This window comes from Vulpes lagopus, chromosome 11 (assembly GCF_018345385.1).
Source record: "Vulpes lagopus strain Blue_001 chromosome 11, ASM1834538v1, whole genome shotgun sequence".
Lineage (NCBI taxonomy): Eukaryota > Metazoa > Chordata > Mammalia > Carnivora > Canidae > Vulpes > Vulpes lagopus.
In genome coordinates, this window is record NC_054834.1 from 8190188 (window position 1) to 8212437 (window position 22250).

The 22250-nt window shown below is 45.7% G+C and overlaps 1 protein-coding gene across 1 annotated transcript; it reads left to right on the forward strand.

The window, feature by feature from the left end:
• Window positions 1-420: 420 nt before the first annotated feature.
• On the forward strand, window positions 421-16169 carry INHBA (inhibin subunit beta A). Its single transcript, XM_041721833.1, has 2 exons — window positions 421-1237; window positions 10647-16169. The coding sequence occupies exons 1-2, from the start codon at window positions 850-852 to the stop codon at window positions 11531-11533; spliced, it is 1275 nt and encodes a 424-aa protein (XP_041577767.1). The 5' UTR covers window positions 421-849; the 3' UTR covers window positions 11534-16169.
• Window positions 16170-22250: the final 6081 nt, after the last annotated feature.

The window sequence follows — 22250 nt, forward strand, 5'->3', positions numbered from 1 at the left end:
TTCTTTCAGAAGGGAAAGTAGAACTCCCGAGAATGGTGCTATGGAAGAGAGGTGTGTGCGGAACAGTGAGCAGAAGGAAAGCAGCCTGTCAGGAGAGGGCTGTCCCTCCCCTTCCTAATCACAGCCTCTACTCGCAGACAAACTCCCTCCCTCGCCCATTCACGCACTCACTTAGGACCAATCGTTCTCTCTCTCCTCTCTCTCCCTCTCTCTCCTCTCTCTCTCTCTCCCTGTCCCTCTCTCCCTCTCTCTCTCTCCCCCTCTCTCTCCCTCTCCCTGTCTCTCTCTCTCCCTGTCTCTCCCTCCCTCTCTCTCCCTCTCCCTCTCCCCCCTCTGGTCCTCTCCTCTCTCTCCCTGTCTCTCTCCCTCCCATCCTCTCTGTGTGTCTCTGTCTCCCCCCCACCCTGTGTCTCCCTCCCTCCCTCCCTCCCTCCCTCCCTCTCTCCCTCCCTCTCTCCCTCCCTCCCTCCCTCCCTCCTTCTCTCTTACTCGGAGACAGTCAGAACTCTCCTCCCTGACAGCCACAAACCTACAGCACTGACTGCATTCAGAGAGGGAACCTGCAAACAAAACTTCCCAGAAAACTTTTTGTTCTTGTTCCAGAGCATTTGCTGAAGAGGAGGAGGGAGGAAAAAAAAAAAGGAAAGAAAGAAAGAAAGAAAGAAAAGAAAAAAAGAAAAAAGAAAAAAGAAAAAGAGAAAAGAAAGAAAAGGAAGGAAGGAAGGAGGAGGAAAAAAAAAAAACCACAAAAAAAAAAAAACAAAAAAAAAAAAACCAACCCTGTGCGTGAGGGGGGAGGCAAAGCAGGGCCTTTTAAAAAAGGCGACCACGACAACTTTTGCTGCCAGGATGCCCTTGCTCTGGCTCAGAGGATTCTTGGTGGCGAGTTGCTGGATTATAGTGCGGAGCTCCCCGACCCCGGGGCCCGAGGGGCCCGGCGCGGCCCCCGCCTGCCCGGCCTGCGCGCTCACCGCCCTGCCCAGGGATGCCCCCAACTCCCAGCCCGAGATGGTGGAGGCCGTCAAGAAGCACATCCTCAACATGCTGCACTTGAAGAAGAGACCCGAAGTCACCCAGCCGGTGCCCAAGGCGGCGCTTCTGAACGCGATCCGCAAGCTGCACGTAGGCAAAGTCGGGGAGAACGGGTTCGTGGAGATCGAGGATGACATCGGCAGGAGGGCAGAAATGAATGAACTCATGGAGCAGACCTCGGAGATCATCACGTTCGCGGAATCAGGTGGGTGCGGGCAAGGGGCGCGGGCGTGGGGAGCGCGCGCCAGGCCTGGGGAGGCCGGGGGGGCGCACGGGCACGGGGCGCGCGGGGGGCGCACGGGCACGGGGCGCGCGGGGGGCGCGCGGGGGCGAGGCCTCCCCGGCCCCCAGGGGAGCGCGACCCGGCCGAGCCCTCGGGGCCGCGGAGGAGCTGCAGGCGGGTCTGCGTGCGCCAGGCTCCCGCGCCCTGCCCGCCCTGCCCGCCGGGCCCTGCAGACCACATCCAGGCAGCCCCGCGGGAAGCCCGGGCATGGTGGGGGTGCAGGGGCGCAGGGCGGTGGGCTGGGGGCAGGGAGCCCAGGAGGCTTCCGGGCCGCATCCAAAGTTTTATGGGGTGAGTTGGGGTGGGGGGGCGCACGCCGCGCGGAGTGTGGGGTCGGGGTGGGAACAGGCACAGATGAAGTCATTGTCTTAAAACAAACCTTCCCTTTAAAAGTCCAGTCAGGGGCCACACCAACAAGCAGGGCTTACTTAGTGCTGGTGACAGTCTTTTTTTTTTTTTTTTTACCTTTAGAAACTCTTAGCAGAGCACAAGCATCACATTCGAGGCAGTCAAGAGGGACTTTGGTGGGAGGGGGGGCAGCTGACATTGAACCAGCAGTCACTTTTGGAACGCTGACTTTTGCTCTCTGAACAAAAAAAAAAAAAAAAAAAAAAAAGAGTTTTGTTCTCTGCAAAGTTACTAAGAGCTCCCTGCCAAGGAATGCAACCTTGACAAAGTGCTCTCAGATACTACACTGAACTCTCACTCAATCCTTAAGAGGAAGAACTTTAATAGATTCTAATCATTGGCTCGGGAACATGCTAACCTGTTGCTGAATAGAAAAATACCTGTCACAAGTGTGGCCCCAGCCCCGGAGCCAGGTTATTTTTACAGTTAGGTGACACAGCCCCTTCGCACGCCTGCTAGCCCGGGCACGCCCCGGCGCACAGATGTGTTAATACTGTGTTACTTTCATGGTAATGCCAGCCTAAAGAATCGTACCCCTTGCCAAATCCATTTGAAAGGAATGCCATTGTTTTGTTTGGTAGAGCATATGGCCAGTAAAGTATGTGCAGGGACTCCCAGCATTTCTGTTTAAAAGTTTGCCGCAGCAGTATAAACAATTAAGGCAACACTCAGAATTTCCAATCCTGAAAACCTGTTGACTCAGATGTTCTGTTTTCAAGAAAACCCTGCCAGACCTGGGCATCCTTTTGGGGGAGCAGATAGCCTGCTGGCTTCCTGGCTCCCCTGGGAGGAGAAGCCCCGATGTCCTACGAGCCTCCTGGCAGGACAGTGTCTCCCCGTCCCTCAGCAGAAGCTTCTTGTAAAAGAAGGTCTTTCTTTCTCTAGGCTCTTTCTTGGTGCAGCCCCCGAAGGGCACGAGGGTTAGGACTTTATCTTTCGAAGCTTACTGAGGGACAGAGTCAGGTTGGCCGCTCACCTTTCCTGGGGGGGCAAGGTAGGAGGGAAGGTGCTTACTGACACTGAGTCCAGTGGAGGGGAATGGATTCCCGGGGTCTACAGGTCTGCTCCCTGTGCTGGCACAAAGGGACCCTGGAGGTTTTCATAAACCAGTCACCCCACATGATGGCCTTAATTGCAGGTCCTACTCAATGGCTTTCCCCGCGTCAGATGACTAAGTGTACCCATGCCTCTGACCACTTTTAATATACACCTGATGCTCTAGCAACAGCCTCTCTTTCTGACTTCGCTGACTTGTCTAGCAAATCACGCTCTTGGCCTTGAGAGGTTCTGCAGAGAAAGAATTTGACCTTTTACATTCTTTCTTACTTATGGCCTTCATCTCAGTGGCAGTCTTTTTCTCTTTTCTATGAACTCTTGTCATTTTTTTTTTTCTCTAACTTTCCTGTTAGGTGTTTAGTTTAAAAGACATGGAGATACTTTTTTCAAAGGTTGATTCATTTGACTCACACGCTGACTCCAGTTTAAGGCTTGTAATGGAAAACTCCTCCTGGTTGAGTTTACAACTTGACTTTGGATGAGCTGCGGGAGTCACAGAAAATGTTTACGACCCCTACTTATTTTCCTCATCTGAGAAGTTTCCACACCTCAACTTCAAGTTGATTTACTATGATTTCGCGGAATTAATGATTGCTCTATGGACAACCTGCTCCTCCAAGTGGTACTCCAGATGAGTGTTTTGTTGCTGATTCTGCTAACTAGGAAAGAGCTTCATCCACTGAACGTACAGAAATGTCGTGTTGCTTTTGGACTAATTCAACCTTCAGAATATCCAAACTATGTCAAATGTAAGAATTGGGGGAGTAGCAAAGGAGAGTCATTTGTCGTTCCTTTGTAAACTATTTTGTACGGCACGGAACCCGGTTAGTGTCCCTGATGCCCGTGCCACCGACCCATACCCACAGATGTATCTTTCAACCTTAAGATCCCTCAGCTGGGGGGATTCGTGTATAATTTTTGCCTCCGCCCTTCTTGGTGGTTAAATAAAGCCACGACACGGCCTAGCAGTTGAGGGACCGCAAAACAGCTCAAGTGTCTAGGACTCTTAGGATCTGAGTTTGTCCCATTGGGGCTCAGTGGAGAGCGCCCCATCCTTGTAAGGCTGCTATGAGTTGTTCCCAACTAAGTGGCGGAGAGCTGCTCTCGGGCTCTCTGAAATTTATTCCAACAAATAAAAATTATTTTTTTTAATGCATGTCACCCCAGATAGCTCACCAAGATCACTCCATTCTTTGGCCGGCTGGCATGGAATGCCGCAGTGTTTCCCTTAAGACCGGAAAGGAAAAGAAGAAGGGATGGGTAGGGTCAAGTCAGCTCTCTCTATAATTGTCAGTGAAATCCGTGGCCTTCTGGACGGCTGTATCCTATTTTATCTTCCTGTGATCTGTGACGATATAGGGTCAGTCAGTGTCCACTGACAGCACCTCACTGAGTCTCCATAGGCTGCCAGATTTACACGCCGATCATGGCAATCAGCCTAGCGGATTGATAGCGCTTGGTGAGGATCGGATAGGGACAGAAAGACAAGGGAAGCGCCAAGAAGTGGGAAATGCTCACTGAGCCCAGGTGTTGTTGAAAGTAACATGGAAATCTCCCCCTCTTGGAGGGTTCCAGTTACAGGCGAGTTGAATTAGAAATACTTCCCCAACAGAGGTCTAGGGAGGCTTGCTTGGATGACGATCCGTCTTCCCCAGCCCAAGAAAGCCCTCTCAGGGGGGAGTCGACTCCCACCAAGCCCGTGTGCCAGCCTAGGGACCCTTCCTGAGACTTCTCCCTCACTGAAGGGCGCCTTTAGGGGTTACAGGCTTTCTTCTCCGAAGAAGGAGAGATGAGTGGCCACAAGAGGGCGCATTCCAAAGACTTTTGCTCCTTAGCAGTCAATCTAGGGAAAGGCAATTTCACCTCCTGGAAGCCCCAATCTGTAAGCGCCCAGATCCTGGTGATTATCAGTGCCCTCCCCTCCCCCCCTCCAGCTCCAGGAGAAAGTTAGGATTTTATGGGATGAGAGAATCACGACTACCTGTGACCCAGTAAAGGAGACAGAGGAAAGGAAATGGGAATTCTAGGGATTACATATGAACATTCCGGAGCTCTATGGAAGACAGAGGAATGATACATTTCAGAAGCAAAACAAAGCAGAGCGTGGAGAAATGTGACCATGAATCATCAGCAGCACTGATCTGCTCACACATCTCTCCCTAAGACGGCTGGCTGCCTGGGCTTTTACCAAAACGCCTTCCATCTTCCCTCATTTTGTTGCCTGGTCTGCCTGGCTTATCAACGCTTTTCACCAGCGACAAATGACAAGTGACTTCCAACAGGGAGGAAAGGGCTGTTTGCTGAACGCCTTGTGAGGACTTGGGTGCAGCTTCGGGGGATGCGTTTGTTTCTGAGCTGAGGCTGGAGCCAAATGGTGGAGGCGAGACAAGAAGCGAGATGCCTAGTGGTTTGGGCCTGTGACGTAGGTGGGTCGGAGTTGGGGCGGGGTGGGGGGAGCCCTCGGAGGGCAGAAAGTCAGCTTTCATATTTGGAGAACTGGGAGTCCTACCTTCCCGGCGCTTTTAGTGAAAACACGTATTTGTCTTGGCCCCTCTTCTGCTAAACTACTATCCTGGAGCATGAGCTGTAGATCAGAATGTCTCCTGCTCCACCGGTCCCTAAATCCAGAATCCAAAGTGTAAAAGTTCTCAGGAACTTTGGAGGAAGTCTCTGAAATTTCTGTGGGCTGGATCTTAAGAATTTTCTCTCCTTCTTTGCGGAAACTACCCCCCCCCCCCCTCTCTCTCTCTCTCCCTCTCTCTCTCTCTCTCTCTCTATTTCATCACCATTGAAATGGAAGACACCCGAATGTGGTTGAGCATTTACAATTCAATAGCAGATCCTAAGGGGGGGAAAAAAAATACCAAGGCTAACAAAATCAACCAGATAATTTATGACCAAAGCTATAGTTCTCCTCCAGGCAAAACCCTCGGCTGCAGGTTAAGGGAGGCATACCCTTTAAGACCTCACTTGCTGCCTTCTGCACAAACCACTGGAAACAGTCCAAATGCAAAGCTAGTGCTTCCGAGAACACACAGGCCGGCCTGGTGGCCTGGTAGCCTGGACGCCCACACCCCCCGATGACACCAGAGCTAGGCACAGCGGAATCGGGGGCAGAATGGAAAATTAAAAGTAACGGCCACATTTTACAGCAAGGCTTTCTCCCCCATGGCGAGTTAAAATCCTCTGTAAACAACGAGATTTTCCACATTCACGGTAGAGACATAATCATTACCCCTATGTATGAGGGCAGCATACTTTAGGCAGGACCCTGGTGAGGAAAACAAAACAGAACACAAATGAAACACTGCGTGTGTGTGCGTGTGCGTGATGCATGCGTGTGTGTGTGTGTGTGTGTGTGTGTTGCTTATTTCGTTGGAAATGTTCCTACGCCCACAGATCCGAGGTGCAGGGCTTGAGGAAGAGCAGAATTTTGAGTCCTGGTATGGGGGGAGGGGAAGAACGAGGGGCTTGCTTGCTTAACCCTTGGCAGGCCTGCTTTCCTGATGGAGTTATTAAAAACATTTGAAAAATCCTGAAAGCAAAGGGAAAAGGTGCTTTTTCGGGTTATTCTTCCCTCCAGGTTGCGGCCCTCCTTCTGCCCAAAGCCCCCACCCCCCTTGCCCAGCAACTGGAAGGTGTGATCTTTGTCCTTCCTCCTCCTCCTCGTTTTTTTTTTTTTTTAATACACCTTTCTCTCTCCCTTTCGATTTGTCCACCGACCTCATAGAGGTTTCAGTGATGAGATATTATCACCCACATGGGTTTGCGTGGGACTTTCTTAGTGAATTACTCAGGCAGAGCAGGCTGTGATACAAGCCTTGCTCACGAGCCTCTGGAGGGAAAAAATAGCACAGAGGATGAAAAGAATATTATCAGAGAGTAGGTAATGAAAGGTTAGCAACGCCAGCGGCTCTATCTGGGCAGGTAGGTGCTGATGCAGGAACCCAGTGCGCACCTGTATACGCTGCTAAGGCTGTACCTGTTCACAAAGCATTGTGGGAAGGCTTCCATTTCAGGATTTGAGGCAGGAGATAGTTAAGTCAGACCCGAGACTGATTAGTAATTGATCCCAAACATCTCAGCCTCAGGCACCCTCCTTCCATTTTTCAAACTGTCACACGTAGGGATTTGAAGACTGGAGCATCCTGAAAGCATCCCTGCAGTATAACAATCTCTCTTAGGTAAAATGCAGATAAAGGGAACATAATCGGGTGACTAGGTATATTTTGCACACCTAAGACACTTGAGGGTCGTAATAGCTTTTCTGAAACCTGCAGCCCTGATAAATATTAATCATCTCAGCTTCTAGCTGTCTCATTCTCTCCACCCCCTTCTGCAATGAAAGCTAAAAATGTAAAAGAGAAAAAAATATATATATATATTGCACTGCTTAATAAGTCAAATACAATAGAACTTTTAAAATGTACCTGCATGTAAGGTAGACATTAGGAAGACTTGCATCTCTCTCTTCCCCCTGTTCTCCTGAGCATTATGGCAACAGCATTTTCATGGAATTGGATCTGTTTTATTTTTTTTTCCCTGATAAAATATCATGCAATATACAAATAGCAGTTCCAGAAATGGACACCAGGAGAAGGAGGCGACAGGCATGTCAATTAGTAGGGGGAAAATCCAAATGTCAGAAATATGGGGGAGAGATACAGCACACAGGCAGTGGATGCGAATGCAGGGAACAGTCTTTCGAGCTCAGATCATTAAACCAATGCATAAATCAGCGCTGTGCCTCTCCCCAGTACGCAGGCGATGCCGTACAGTTAATTATCAGCCAGGACCAGGTTGAAAGTCATTTTATGATGCCTCTCTGATCCTAATATAACAGCACCTGACAGATTGAGCCCCCTCTAATGAGTACTCTCTTTGTACGATCCTCTCCCAGGAACACTAAATCATTTGCTTCCAAGTACAGCTGCCTGTGAAGAAGGGGTGGGGCTATATCATGCCTTAGAAACCTGCTCTTGTGGAACGAGGGGCTGTCCTGTGGGCTGTTGCTGGAAAACCAGGGACCTCAGCCCCCCTGGCCCTACAAAAGGCAATTTGCATGTGCTCTGGCTCCTCCTGTCAAGTCAGCCAATTAGCACCCCCTGGCCCCCCACCCCCACCCCACCCCCCAGCATCTATGGACTTCTCCGGACTCTATTCATGGAAAGTCCGAGGGATGCTGGTTCCGCACTGCCACCTGGACCCTCTGTCTTTACCCGAGGACCATCTATCTACCTTCACCCCGGCCCCTCCTGTCGAGCCTGGTAAAAGCAGAGCGGTGGAGCCTGTGGGAATGGGTTACCTGAAACCCAGAGAGCTTTCCCATCCCGAGGACGAGTTGGATTCTCCAGTTTCACACTCTTTCCTAGAAAAACAAAACACAACCTGGTGCCCTCTGGCTTCTCTAATTTAGCAGCTACTATCTCTCTGTCTTTCCAGTGGCACCCAGCACAGTTTAGGGTTTCAGGAGCTGGCCTGCGTAGAGGCAGAAGGGAGAACAGCAGGTAGCTTGTTAGGATTCTAGGGGGGCAGGGTGGGGGTGCCTGCCCTGGAGGGGGGCTGCCCACTCCTCCTGGGGGGGCGGCTCCAGGGCCTTGGGGGGCTTCCGAAGGACCCTACCACTTCGGATCCGCTGCTGATTGTCTTTTCAAATTTAAATCATTAAGCTCTCCTTCCTAGAATCTTCTCTTTTGCTTTCCCCCAAAAAAACAGACAGCAACAGAGAACCCACCAGTTTTCAGCCAAGGGGAATACTGCGTTCACATTTTGAAAAGAAATCATGCCCCCTGGAAAAAAAAAAAAAGAAAGAAAGAAAAAGACAGTCTCCCCTTCTTCTAACTGCTGTCGACTCTGGCGATCTAATCGTAAACCTAGCTTTATTATTCATTTCAACTCCTGCCAGAGACCCAAGGCCCGAGGCAGAGGACCCCGCCCCCCACCCCCCCCCCCCGCACCCCCATCATCGTGGCCAGCGTGCTAGCAACGTTATACCGAGATGCCGGAGAATCTTTTGTATACATATGTAGCCCTTCCTGGCCCCGGCCTCAGCGAATTTACCACTATCAGAATCACAGTGTGCAGAGTGTGTTAAATTAAGAACAGAATCTACAGTGCGCAATGCACAGAAAAGCCTGCCTTCTGCTGCAGAGAACTTGAAACTGTGCCGAAAATTTATAGTACCGTAAACATCTCAGGGCTGAGAGTGATAAGTATGGCTGGATTTCCGTTAGCTATAGAAATCCAGGCAGGGAGACCCTCCTAGGGAGTTGCGAGTTCTAAGATGAACTCCTCCAACCCTGTCCTCAGATTCGGGTCCGAGATGCACGGCGGACGGCGGACGGTTGGGAGCAGGTGCACGCAGGAGGCCGTCAGGCAGAGGGGGCGTGTTCCGTGGACCACCAAGTGGTAGAAGTGCAAATAAGGGGGAAGGTTTGCTCAGGCAGAGAATTCTCGTCTGGACACCTGCTCCCGAGAGTAGACGTAGTTGCGTGCGGAGACATACAGGTGCTTGCGGAAAGAGGAGGGAACGGTTTAAATTAGGCAAGAACTGAATGGTCTCTGAATCCAACTGCCTCGCCAGTGTGGGGATTTCCTCGCTGTTAGTAGCAGTTGCTGTAATTGGGGCTCATTAGAGCTGCATTCAGAAAGGAAGCAGGCAGAAACGGGGGACGCGGCAGGAGGAGGTGGATCTCCTAATCTGATATAACTCCATGCTGAAGATGCGCTTGCCCACCTCCTGGGAAGTGCCCGGGCCCTGACTGTGAGAGAGAGAGACTCTCTGACCTGGGACATCCTAAATCAGACATTGGCCGGAGGGGGTGGTGGGGCAGGGGAGTGATGTGGTCTCATCTGAAAACCCAACCCTTCCCCAGGGCGGCCACTGATGATGAGGTGTGGGGAGCAGGAGGGTGCTAGGCAGCGGTCACCGGCTGGGGCTGAGACAGCGTATGGGATGCTCCTGACCTTGAACGAACAGGTGTGGCTGAGCCACCCAGGACCGGGCACTGAAAGGGGGTTGGAGTTGAAGGCGAAGCAGCTGAGGTGGAGCCCAGAGCCCTGGGAACTTTCTGTGTATACCTGCTGCAATGATTGCAGAGGGGCCTGGCTCCATGCTGGGGGCTGTGGGGGGCAGATGTGGGGAAGGGCTGTGGTGGTGACCCAGGAAAGAAACGATGGAGGGGTGGGGCAGGGTGTGGCCAGGGCTAGCTGGGTGGCACCTGCCACGCTCACTTACATGGGGGGTGTCCGTGCATTTCTGTGGGCAGAGCTGGGCTTCCGCAGCTCGCCAGGGCTCGCAGTGCGCCTTCCTCCGTGCTATGCCAAGCCCGCCGCATGATGGGTCAAATGTCACTACGTCATCCCCATCTCGTAGAAGATGAAACTGAGATTAAACAGTTAGCGCACAGACGCAGAGCCCCCAGGCTTCCGGACACGGACAGATCTCAGGCTCTCTTCTCTCTCCAGCCAGGCGTTGACAGACTTGCTCTGGAAAGGGCCGGAGAACAAATATTTTAAGCTCTGCTCTGTGGGCCAGTCCCTGTTGGGTCTGCCCGACTCCGCGATGTGGCACAGAAGCCAGCCACAGACAGCCCGCAAAGAAGTGAGCCTAGCTGTGGTCCCAGGAAGCCTCATTTATGGGCACTGGCGTGTGAATGTCCTATAAGTTTCCCGTGTCACAAAATGCTCTTTCCCTTCAGCCATTTCCAACTGTCAAAACCCTCCTGGTGGCCGGTGGGCCGTGACTCGCTGCCCCTGCTGGAGACGGTGGCAGAGGTGCCACGCTCGCCCGAAATGAGTGAGTGGTGACCCCCCAGCACAACTAACGAGTGTCCCTGCTCTCTCTTGTGCTGTGTTTCGTCTGCAGGCACAGCCAGGAAAACGCTGCACTTTGAGATTTCCAAAGAAGGCAGTGACCTGTCGGTGGTGGAGCGTGCAGAGGTCTGGCTCTTCCTCAAAGTCCCCAAGGCCAACAGGACCAGGACCAAAGTCACCATCCGGCTCTTGCAGAAGCACCCCCAGGGCAGCTTGGATGCGGGGGAGGAGGCCGAGGACATGGGCTTCCCGGAGGAGAGGAACGAGGTGTTGATTTCTGAAAAGGTGGTGGACGCCCGGAAGAGCACCTGGCACATCTTCCCTGTCTCCAGCAGCATCCAGCGCTTGCTGGACCAGGGCAGGAGCTCCCTGGACGTTCGGATTGCCTGCGAGCAGTGCCACGAGACGGGCGCCAGCCTGGTGCTCCTGGGCAAGAAGAAGAAGAAGGAGGAGGAGGGGGAAGGGAAGAAGAAGGACGGAGGAGACGCAGGGGCCGGGGGGGACGAGGACAAGGAGCAGTCCCACAGACCTTTCCTCATGCTGCAGGCCCGCCAGTCTGAAGACCACCCTCACCGGCGGCGGCGGCGGGGCCTGGAGTGTGACGGCAAGGTCAACATCTGCTGTAAGAAACAGTTCTTTGTGAGCTTCAAGGACATTGGCTGGAACGACTGGATCATCGCCCCCTCCGGCTATCACGCCAACTACTGCGAGGGTGGGTGCCCGAGCCACATAGCAGGCACGTCGGGGTCCTCGCTCTCCTTTCACTCGACCGTCATCAACCACTACCGCCTGCGGGGTCACAGCCCCTTCACCAACCTCAAGTCGTGCTGTGTGCCCACCAAGCTGAGACCAATGTCCATGCTGTACTACGATGATGGGCAAAACATCATCAAAAAGGACATTCAGAACATGATCGTGGAGGAGTGCGGGTGCTCATAGAGCGCCCCCGGCCCAGGGGTGGGGGGACAGGAGCCGGAGTTGTCCAGAGAAGAGACGGTGGCAAAACAAAAAACAAAAAACAAAAACAAAACAAACAAACAAAAACAAAAAACAAAACAACAACAAAAAAATAAGAAGAAATGTTTAAGGTTTCTGAGTTAAACAAGCAGGAGAAAAAGATAGAGATTAAGAAAAAAAAAATAAACTAAAAAGCAAAACCTGAAACAGATGAAGGAAGATGTGGCGAAATTCCTTAGCCAGGGCTCAGAGATGGAGCAGAGGACGAGATAGGAATTGGGAGGGAGAGGAGAGCGGCACACCCTTCATTTCTTCTGATATCGAGGTGATGACATCCGTCGCTTACGCGGGAGTATTGTCCCCTCCTTTTCAATCCCCTTTCAGTGTGAGCCTCGAGGTCAACTTGTCTAGTCTGCAGTCATGTGGGCTGGCACAACCCAAATAGCATCTAGAAAGCCATGAGTCCGAAAGAGCCGGTTACAGGCGCTTTCCCACCCAGTTACCCAGGTTGTAAGGTATGTCTGTGTGACCCTCTCTCTGTGTATATCAGCCCGTGCACACACGCACACAGACACACACACACACACACATCCGCACACAGAGGCATTTCCACACGACACATGCATACATGTACTGGTAAGAGAACAATAGTGTGCAGGCGGTCACACTTCTTTTTTCTGCACCAGTTTTGCAACAGAGCAAAACGAAACAAAAACCAACCTTAAAAAAAAAAAATTTTTGAGAACAAGAATGGGAAGAGAGAAAAATCAAGGAACAAAGAATACCAAGTTACATTTCGTTAAGGTGCTTATGATCTTAGTACTATGCAACCTAATAGGTTTGAAACTGTTTACCTGAGAGAGAACAAAATGAGAGACTTTTTTGTATTGGAAGTAACCTGATTAATTTTTATTTTCTTCAAGGAGAGATACTTGAAAGGAATATGTTTGTCCATCTGTTGGATCCAAACATTTCTATATTTTGTAAATGTTGTTTTTTTTTTTATCGTTTACTATTTGCACTACAATGGTGTTTGACCTGTCTAATCCTTATTTAACAAGTATTTTCTTTGGGTGGGGGTGGGGGGGTTAAGAGCTGCACTTAATGTGAGCTATAAAAGAACTGCTACAGCACACAAAATAGCTATTTTTATTATTATAATTATAATTATTATTATTATTTTGTACCTTAAAAAATAGACACATACACCAAAGACATTTGTGTGAGCCTTTAAACAGTCTGTCTGTGGTTGGTATCATTCACCATCAGTGAGTCAGGGGTTGGGATTCAAGGCAGAGTAGGGTGGATTGTGTTCAGGCCTCGAAGACCTGAGAAGTTTGGTTTTTGACTCCTTTGACATCCATGAAACGGGCCATTTCATACTGGATGTACAGTAGTTGTACACTGTCGGCTATCATGGAACACTACATGCTTGTGTGTGTATATGTACGTCGCTCGTGCATATGCATACCTGTGTGTATATATACATGGATCGCATCATGCCCATGCACATTTTAAGCACGTCAGGCTGTCATTTTGTAATGTTCTTAAAGCAATGAATGTTTGTGTGCAAAACACAGTATTTTTAAGAAGGATAGGCTATAGTTTTTGCTTTTCCTCTGAACTAGGTGGGCACATTTCAAAAAATGTGGATGGGAAGAAGCCTGGAAACTCCAGTGAATATTGAGCAAGACCCTCTTTTGTTGTGCAGGGATCCAGCACCCTCTCTTTCTTGCCCCTCACCTCCATCCCACCAGGTATTCCCTGCAGGGGAAACAGGAAACTCATGTTCTTCAAGGTTCTAGGCTGATTTTCTTTTTTTTTTTTTGCGTGCATGACTTTTGACTTTTATTTATTTTCCATTGGAATCAATCTTAAATCAGAAAGCTTTTTCAGAAAGAAAAAAACCTAATCTTTAGGCCAGAAGAAGAGTTGGGTACTTTTTTTTTTTTTTTTTGTGATTAAGGCCTAAGTGTGAGAAATCTTACTTGCTGGGCTAAATTATGTTGTTGTCACTAGCTAAAAGATAAATAACTTGGAGAAAAGTCTTGAGAGATTGGGAAGAAGGGAGAGAACGGCAGGGTGGCAGCAATGGTAAAAATCCCTAATGTTTTAATTTACAGCCCAAACTTCTGATATATAAGTTTGTATGTATTGACTCAGATGCAGAAAAGAAAAAAAAACACACTTCATTTTATAAATATCAAAGTACATGCTTAAAGCTAAATTTCTACTAATTTATTCCACAGTATTTAGCTTGCCTAGAATAGCTAATAAGTTATTCACTTAAATGCTTTTAAAAATACAGAGCCTTATTTTTACTGACTTGTTTGTAGTTTGCAAAAATTGAAAAAAAAATACTAATAATTTGGAAAAATTGCATTCGTTAGTATTTTGTAAAATACGGGAGCTTTCAGCCCTCTGTCAATTCATAGATTTAAAAAGATTAATGGTAGGAAAATAAAATAGTGAGAAACCAAATGCTCCTAAAGGTGGTTTAGCTCTTCTTGAGATATATATACTAAATTGGTGTCCTAGAACACTAGGCTGTATGTAGGCAAATTATTTTAATGTTATTACTGGGTAGATATACTTAACTGCATCTCGAAGTCCGCCCTTTCTTATGCAGAAATACAACATGTACTACAAGGGAGTGGACTCTAATTAATTGTAAGAGGGAGAGCATGCAAAGTTGGTACTTGCTTCCTCACTCTTAACCGTTGGCCGGGAGATTGTTGAGGTTGGCAAGGTTGGCACCGTGAGGAAAGTTTCAAGGCGAGGGGGATGGGGATGTTCAGCTTTACAAATTTGCATGAAAAATTTAGAGGGCCTTTCAGACTGCCTCTTATGTGGTAGTGGCACTAATAATGGAACCCGCAAAGATAGCGTGGAGAACCAAGTCCTAGTGCACAGGGCACTAGCAGAGATGGTCAGAGCAGTGGGAAAAGCAGGTTGCTCAAAGACTGCTGCCTGTTGGTGGCTCCCATTCATCTCAAGTGTGTGCACCATCTTTTTAAGCCCTTTAAAAGAGTGCTGGACACAGTGGGGGGTGAGATGGAGTTTGGTTAGTGGCCATAGTAATTGTAAGCAGAGCAAAATGAAATCCCACGTGACAATATTTGAATGGGATGTGTTAGTTGAGATTAAATGATTGGGTTATTGAGCATCTCCAATCTTTGACATTATTTCATTACATTTATGTGGCCTTGAAACAGAATTAGAAATTGCTGCTATCTTTAATAATCTTGGAAGATACGCAGGCTTGTAAACAACCACACTTTTCATGTAGCAGCATGAAGCCAAAAGAAAAAGCTTTTAAATTCTACGATATTGGCTCTTCATAGTAGGTTTTCCTTAAAACAGGGTGGCTCTATCTGATCTTAGCATCTCTCTGCTCTTTCTCTAGGGCTAATCTCTAGGCTCTTAAAAATCTACTCATACCAATCTTAGAAGCTCTGAAAAGTATTTTTTAAGAATGATAATTATTTGGTAGTTCGGGTTCTTTCTTTCTTTCTTTATCTTTATTTAAAAAAAAAAAAAAAAAAAAAAAGCATGGCAAGTTCCAGCACACTGAGTTGGGATTTTCTTGTCCCTGAAGACCAATCAATTTCATAGATATTTAAGATTGATTCCACACTTTGTTTTCAAGGAGAATGCCTGCATTCTCCTCTAAGGAAGAGCAAATGAATTTTGTTTTTCACCCCCGCAGGATTGGACCTCAAGAAGTAACTCTAAAAAACAGAGAACACAAATGCCTCAGTTGTATTAAGCTTAGATTCAAATTATTATGTTCACTTGAAAAAATGATTTCCTGGGGGCCTTTTGGCAACTTCCCTTTTCAATGTAGAGAAGAACTTAGTCACCCTGAAACCCTACACAATAAATGGAACTTGTAGATGTGGGCAGAAGGTTTGGGGGTGGACATTGTGTGTGTTTAAATTAAACCCTTTATCACTGAGAAGCTGTTGTATGGGTCAGAGAAAATGAATGCTTAGAAGCTGTTCACATCTTCAAGAGCAGAAGCAAACCACATGTCTCAGCTACATTATTTATTTTTTATGCATAAAGTGAATCATTTCTTCTGTATTAATTTCCAATGGGTTTTACCCTCTATTTAAATGCTTTGGAAAACAGTGCATTGACAATGGGTTGATATTTTTCTTTAAAAGAAAAATATAATTATGAAAGCCAAGATAATCTGAAGCCTGTTTTGTTTTAAAACTTTTTATGTTCTGTGGTTGATGTTGTTTGTTTGTTTGTTTGTTTGTTTTTATTATTATTTTTTTTTTGGCATACTACATGCAGTTCTTTAACCGACGTCTGTTTGGCTAATGTAATTAAAGTTGTTAATTTATATGAGTGCATTTCAACTATGTCAATGGTTTCTTAATATTTATTGTGTAGAAGTACTGGTAATTTTTTTATTTACAATATGTTTAAAGAGATAACAGTTTGATATGTTTTCATGTGTTTATAGCAGAAGTTATTTATTTCTATGGCATTCCAGCGGATATTTTGGTGTTTGCGAGGCATGCAGTCAATATTTTGTACAGTTAGTGGACAGTATTCAGCAACGCCTGATAGCTTCTTTGGCCTTATGTTAAATAAAAAACCTGTTTGGGATTTATTTTTTATTTTTATTTTTATTTTATGTCTTATTGGTTTTCCAAGATCAACTTTGCACACATACGGCTACACCCTTTGCTGGGTGATAATTTCGTTTCTCCTGTAATTATCGAGAAGCGTATGAGAAACAGACTGAATGGGAGAAAGAAGACAAAAGCTGGATGGAACAAGAGTACTCAGAGAGGAAAAGAATAAATATTGCCGTGGCAGGGCTTTGTAATAGGCTGCAGATGCTTGGACCAGTAGTAGTTATATTTTATTCATTTTGTTAATTTCCCATTTCTCAAAGTGTAGTGGCAAGTAACATGAAATAAAGTAAAATTCCTTCCTTCCCTCCCCCACCCCTCCATCCCCCCCTTCCCTTCTTTCCTCCCTCCTTCTCTCCTTCTTTCCTTTCCTCCTTCCCTCCTTCCCTCCTTCGTCTCCCTTTCCCTTCTGGCTAGAAAATTGGAATTGCAGGGAGTAACTAGGGCTAGAAACAGATATAACTTAGGAAAGAAAAGAACCAGGACCAACAGGGCCAAAATGGAATCACAGAAGTACAGTCAAGACCAAATTGGCTGTTTGATGTTTTCTTCTGTAGGTTTTGCTCTAGTATCTGTGTCCATCAAAGGGGTTATATGGAGATACTAACACCTGGTAATGCCCATGTGAGCCAAGTAAGTCCCCGTGTGACCACCCAGTAGATGCTTTCCCTGTTTTTACAGATGAATTAGAGGCATGAAGTAACATTAATTGGAACTAGGATTTCAAGCCAGGCTATATTCAAATCTAAAGTGTAGTAGTAGTAGTAGTAGCAGCAGTAGCTGTAGTAGTATTTTGCTGCTCTGTATGCCAATAGATTCAGATACAGATTCCTCACGTACTGAGAACAAAAAGGAGGGAGTGGGGGTGGGGTTTGGAGTTGAGTGTTGAAGACACTTTTAACTTCTTACCACAGACACTTTATACCCACCGGACAGTTTACTTAACTCCAAGTAAAATGCCAAGTTCATGTAAATTCACACAAAACCCTTTTTTATTTGTTTTAGGTAGGAAAGTTACATTTTTTGAAAATTAAAAAATAAGAGTTGTTACAGTTTTGCTTTATATTTGCAAATATGTCTTATTTTTCCATTCTTTTTATTTTGCTGGATGAAGCCTCTTACCCAAAGTATTTTACTTTGGGGGCTCAGCGATATTTGTATGTACATGGCCATGGGTGCATGTGTGCACACAGAAGCATGTACATTAGTCTTCAATTCCCACCAGATTTGATAATGATTGCATATTACGAACTAAGTAAAAACCCCAGTGAATTACAAATGAGTGACATTAATAGGAAATTTATACAGATGTTATCAGAAATTAAAGAAAAAAATGACTGAAAGGAAGCAAAAGTCAGTATAGAAAAATACATAAATAACTATATATATACATACATTGCACATTTAACATATGTGATGAAGATACATATATAGGGCACAGAAAGAGAGAGAATGAGTCATCATTTAAAGGGAAGATCTAAACTCATTTTATGTAGGGGTTTGGTGTTTTCTCAGAAAACAGTTGTCTGTCTGGGGAGGCACCCCAAGGAAAGGGAACAAGCGCCCTATTACTTGCTTCTCACATCAAATATGGCATCTGCTCCTTTGAATGAATTATGCTGTTTCTGCGTTGATCCCAAGTTAAGTCTTCTCTTTGGTCCATGAAACGGCAGGATTCATTAGAAATTCTCCATTCCACCCTTTGAGGCTTTCTTTAATTGTCATGTACTTAACAGTAAGAAAAAAGGGAAGGCAAATTGTTTATCCACAAGCAAAAAACCACAGAGCTGTTTCAAGACTTTAGAAATCGACAATTGCCCCATCTGCATGTGTGCACTTTGAGAAGAGCCTGAAATCCTTGGAGTCCAGCAGGACTTCAGTTCACTAGAGGGATTTTAAACTTGGCAGTTAAAATCCAAAAGTAGTTTTGAGAAATATTCGGCCAATGATTGAATAAAAATGATGAAGAATCTTACCTTTTAAAAACTGATTTCTGGGCTCCTGGGTGGCTCAGTAGGCTAAGTGTCTGCCTTTGGCTCAGGTCACGATTTCAGGGTCTTGGGATTGAGTCCCACATCAGGCTCCCTGCTCAATAGGTAGTCTGCTTCTCCTCTGTCTCTCCCCTTGGCTCAGCTCATTCTCTCTCTTTCTCTCAAAGATAAATAAAATCTTAAAAAATAATAAATAAAAACTGATTTCTGCTCAGGAAGGAGTCAGAGGAAGTACTAAGGGAAGGTCCAGCCAGTGTCAGCAAGAACTTGGAAAAAGCCACCCAGGGCACGAGTTAATGTGCTGTTGTCATTCGTACTGTCATCATTCGTACTGTCATGGTGGTGGCAGTGTCTGCATCATTGTCATGTGGGGACACAGTGTTCTAAGACAAATACTATAATGTGGCAACAAAGATCCCATCAAGTATATACGCCTTTCATTAATGAAGTTCTTCCAACACAGTGGAGTCATTTGAAAAGCTTGGTAACTCACATGGGATAAAGGCAGTCATTATGGGGGAACTCTTCCATTGTGAAAGAAAGAAAGAGAGAAAAAAAAAAAAAGACAAACACTGCTAATCTATGCCAGAAACATCAGGCCTAAGGCAGGGGGATGACAAAGCATTGCCCTTCAAAGTGGTCATTGTGCTAGGGCTTCCAAGCACTTTGAAGACAATCATCAAACCCTTCTAAATGGAACCAGGGAGGCTTTTTGCCATTGATCTCAACAACAAATGTTTGTGTTTCATGGTCAATTTATTTATCCCTCAAAGACTTGAAGTAAAGTTGTCATTAAATGGGATATTTTTAAAGATAAAACTAATTTTCCATCTGAGTAATCATATGCTAAACATAATCAATTTGCCAACTAGATGAAATGGTTGGAAATGGTATTGTAATGATATATTTAGTGCCTTTTATTATTCCAAGTGTGACAAGGTTCGCAATTCTGAAATCAGCTCACCCCTGTGTTAAAGTAGTGAGTTTCACTAGTCTCCAAAAGATCGAGGACCGGCCCATCTTGTTATGAAGTTACTACTAATGGCCTCAGATTGAAAACATGGAACAAGAAAATATAGCCCCTTCCTTTGGGGCTTGGGGTAATAGGATTTGAATTACATCGAAAACGCTAGATCATTGGGTTGTGTCAATTATTCATTTAGCCACTTTACAAAAACACTCTGGACAGAGGACTCAAGAGTTTTTTTCTGAACTTAACACTGCTTAGTAAGTATTATGCCCCTGTGACTCCTTGAAAGAGGAATGGACGGTAAATGCTAGATGGCCTCATCAAGTGTCACAGCAAGCCAAGTGTCAACAGGTATGGATAAGCAAGACAAGCATGCCAATACCTGTGGCCACTCTAGGTCACTCTTGCAACCAGGATTTATAGGGTGATGGTGAACTGCTTTTATCTTTAGGCTTTAAATGTTTCACGAAACAGAAAATGTAATCTTAAAGCACTTTATATTGAACAGGTACCTAATTATGATTCTAACGAGATCCATCCATTGTCTGGGAAACTGATTTTCAAAGTTGTCAGGCCAGAATTGGAGGTATAAGGGTTAAGCAAAGGAAGTAAATTCTATGAAAAAGAAGTCACTGTAAAAACAACAACAACAACTTTTCAGGGCAGCCCCGGTGGTACAGCAGTTTGGCACCGCCTGTGGCCTGGGGTGTGATCCAGAAGACCTGGGATCGAGTCCCACATCGGGCTCCCTGCATGGAGCCTGCTTCTCCCTCTGCCTGTGTCTCTGCCTCTCTCTCTCTCTCTCTGTGTCTATGAATAAATAAATAAAATCTTAAAAAAAAAAAACAACTTTTCAGATGGTCAAAACTAGGGAGAAAGTAGATAACACCCCTGGGTGGCAAGGGTGAGGTCAGGTGCTTCTCCTCAACTTCAGTTGTGACTTAGCAGGAGTAAACTGGTTAATGCATATACTGGTCTTGAGGAATCAAATTGCTTGAAGTTTTTGTTTTGTTTTCTTGAGGGAGGAGTAGGTGCCCAGGGGAAAAGAGGGTGACAAGGGTGCACCCCTCCCCCATCTGTCAGACTTCTAAGACTTGGGTCTAGGCCTGTGGAGAGAGGCAGCTGCAGGAAGAAATGGAAGGACCGTTAACATCAAGGACCCTATAGTTCCCAAATCACTAATTGTGCTACTATATGGGAGAGTCGACCATTTTCCCTGATCATGTGTTGAAGGTAGCACTGTGGGTGCTGCAAAGAAAATGGGCCAATAGTCTGAGAAGCCACTGAGATGCAGGACCTTCACTAGCTTTCAGTGTTTTTGTGGTGGCCTCCAGAAGCAGTGGCCGAGTGATGGATCTCCACTGGGGGTGTGGAACAACCCGAGAGAGGCCTGGTAGGAACTGAAGCTGACTGGGTAGCTTATGGGCACGCCTGAGTTTTCCCAGGCATAACTGGATAAAGTGTAGAAATGCGCCACATGGTCAACCAAGTTCCATCTTTGATCCTATAGAGATGGTTGTGATTTTAAACTGTATGAATAAGGCTTTAGTGTCATAACCCTGCTTCCTTGTTTGCACATTAGATTTGCTATGAAAATGATTTTAATAATTATATGAACTCATTTCTGAGAAAAATCAACTTGGTTTCTCATGAATGGGTAATGTACAGCATTAACTCTATTGGAAATTGTGTATGCATGGAGAAACTGAAGGTGAGTTAGTCATGGAGTGAACGCTAAACATATTTGGTCCAGGCTGTCCTTAAATTAGCTGCCCTTTACTTGGAGGCTTTAATTCTAGATTTATTCTTCTGTAGGTTGGAGACAATGGTATCTAGGTGGATATGTCTCTGGGGTGCTGTGAGAGTGAGCTCATGTCAAAATGCTTTAGTGACTGAAGAATAAAAAAAAAAAGACGATGAAAATACCCTGCCCATCTTTTTAAACCCATAAACAGAATATCCTAGGCCATTCGTTTGTTTCTAACATTTATTTTTTTTCTTTTTTTATTTTATTTTTTTTTCATTTATTTTTTTTTATTCAAACATTTATGTTTTAATTACCGTTGTACCTAAACCACTCAGTACACTATTGTGAGATGAGTTTATGATAAAGAAGCACAGTAAGTTTGAATATAGCTTTAAAAGAATGATAGGGACCATGTAACACAACCTTGGTCAAAAGTACTCTTTTAAACGTTGAGAGTTACGCTATAATATTTTCAAGTAGAGCCAGTCCTAAAATATCTACACATTTGCCATCTCGCTCCAATGTAAAGTCATTGAAAATGCATTTATTGTAGGTTATCATTTTCTGGAGACTCACAGCAGAAACTCTTCTATTTGAAAAGTCAGAAGGGCCCCTCTTTTCCATTGAGAGGGTACATGCTTTTAGAACAATTGAAGCTGAGTTAACTGTCAGTAGAGGAAAGTGCTGGAAGATGTTTCTAATCATTATAGTTATGCATGCTCTGTGATATTTTGCTTCTGAGTTTTAATCTTCCTTTTTTTAGCCTATGAATTAAATGATTAAATTACATGAAACTTATAGTGAAGAGAATTAGCTTCTGGGGTAGGTAAGATCAGCTACTTAGTGCCACTGTGACACTGGCAAATTATTTAAATTCAGTAACTTTGTTTACTTCTTTAAATTTAGGATAAAAATAATACCTACCTGATAGGATTTTTTGGAAAATTTCAAAAGTGAAAAGAAAGACATTTAAATGGCGAAACTCAGTGTCTGATGTGGAGAATTTACCATTGACCCCTGCAAGAAATATCCAATTATATTTTTATGGCCCCACCCTCCAAGAATTATTGGAAGCACTTCCTTCAGTGGGATTCTTGGCCGGTGCATTTTAGGACTCAAGTTCTGACAGTGGTCCCACAGGATGTTTTGAGAGTAGATGTTGTTGCTTGCTCTCTATGATTTCAATCAGGGAAGGGTTTGTGTTTTTTTTATCTAAACAGTTTTCTTACATATTTCTGTTATCACCATCCTTGTCAGCCTACTCCATCTCTTAAGGTAACAAATTCTATTTGTTTAATGTAAATTAAAGTAGCATCTACTTGCTTTGAACTGATGGGAA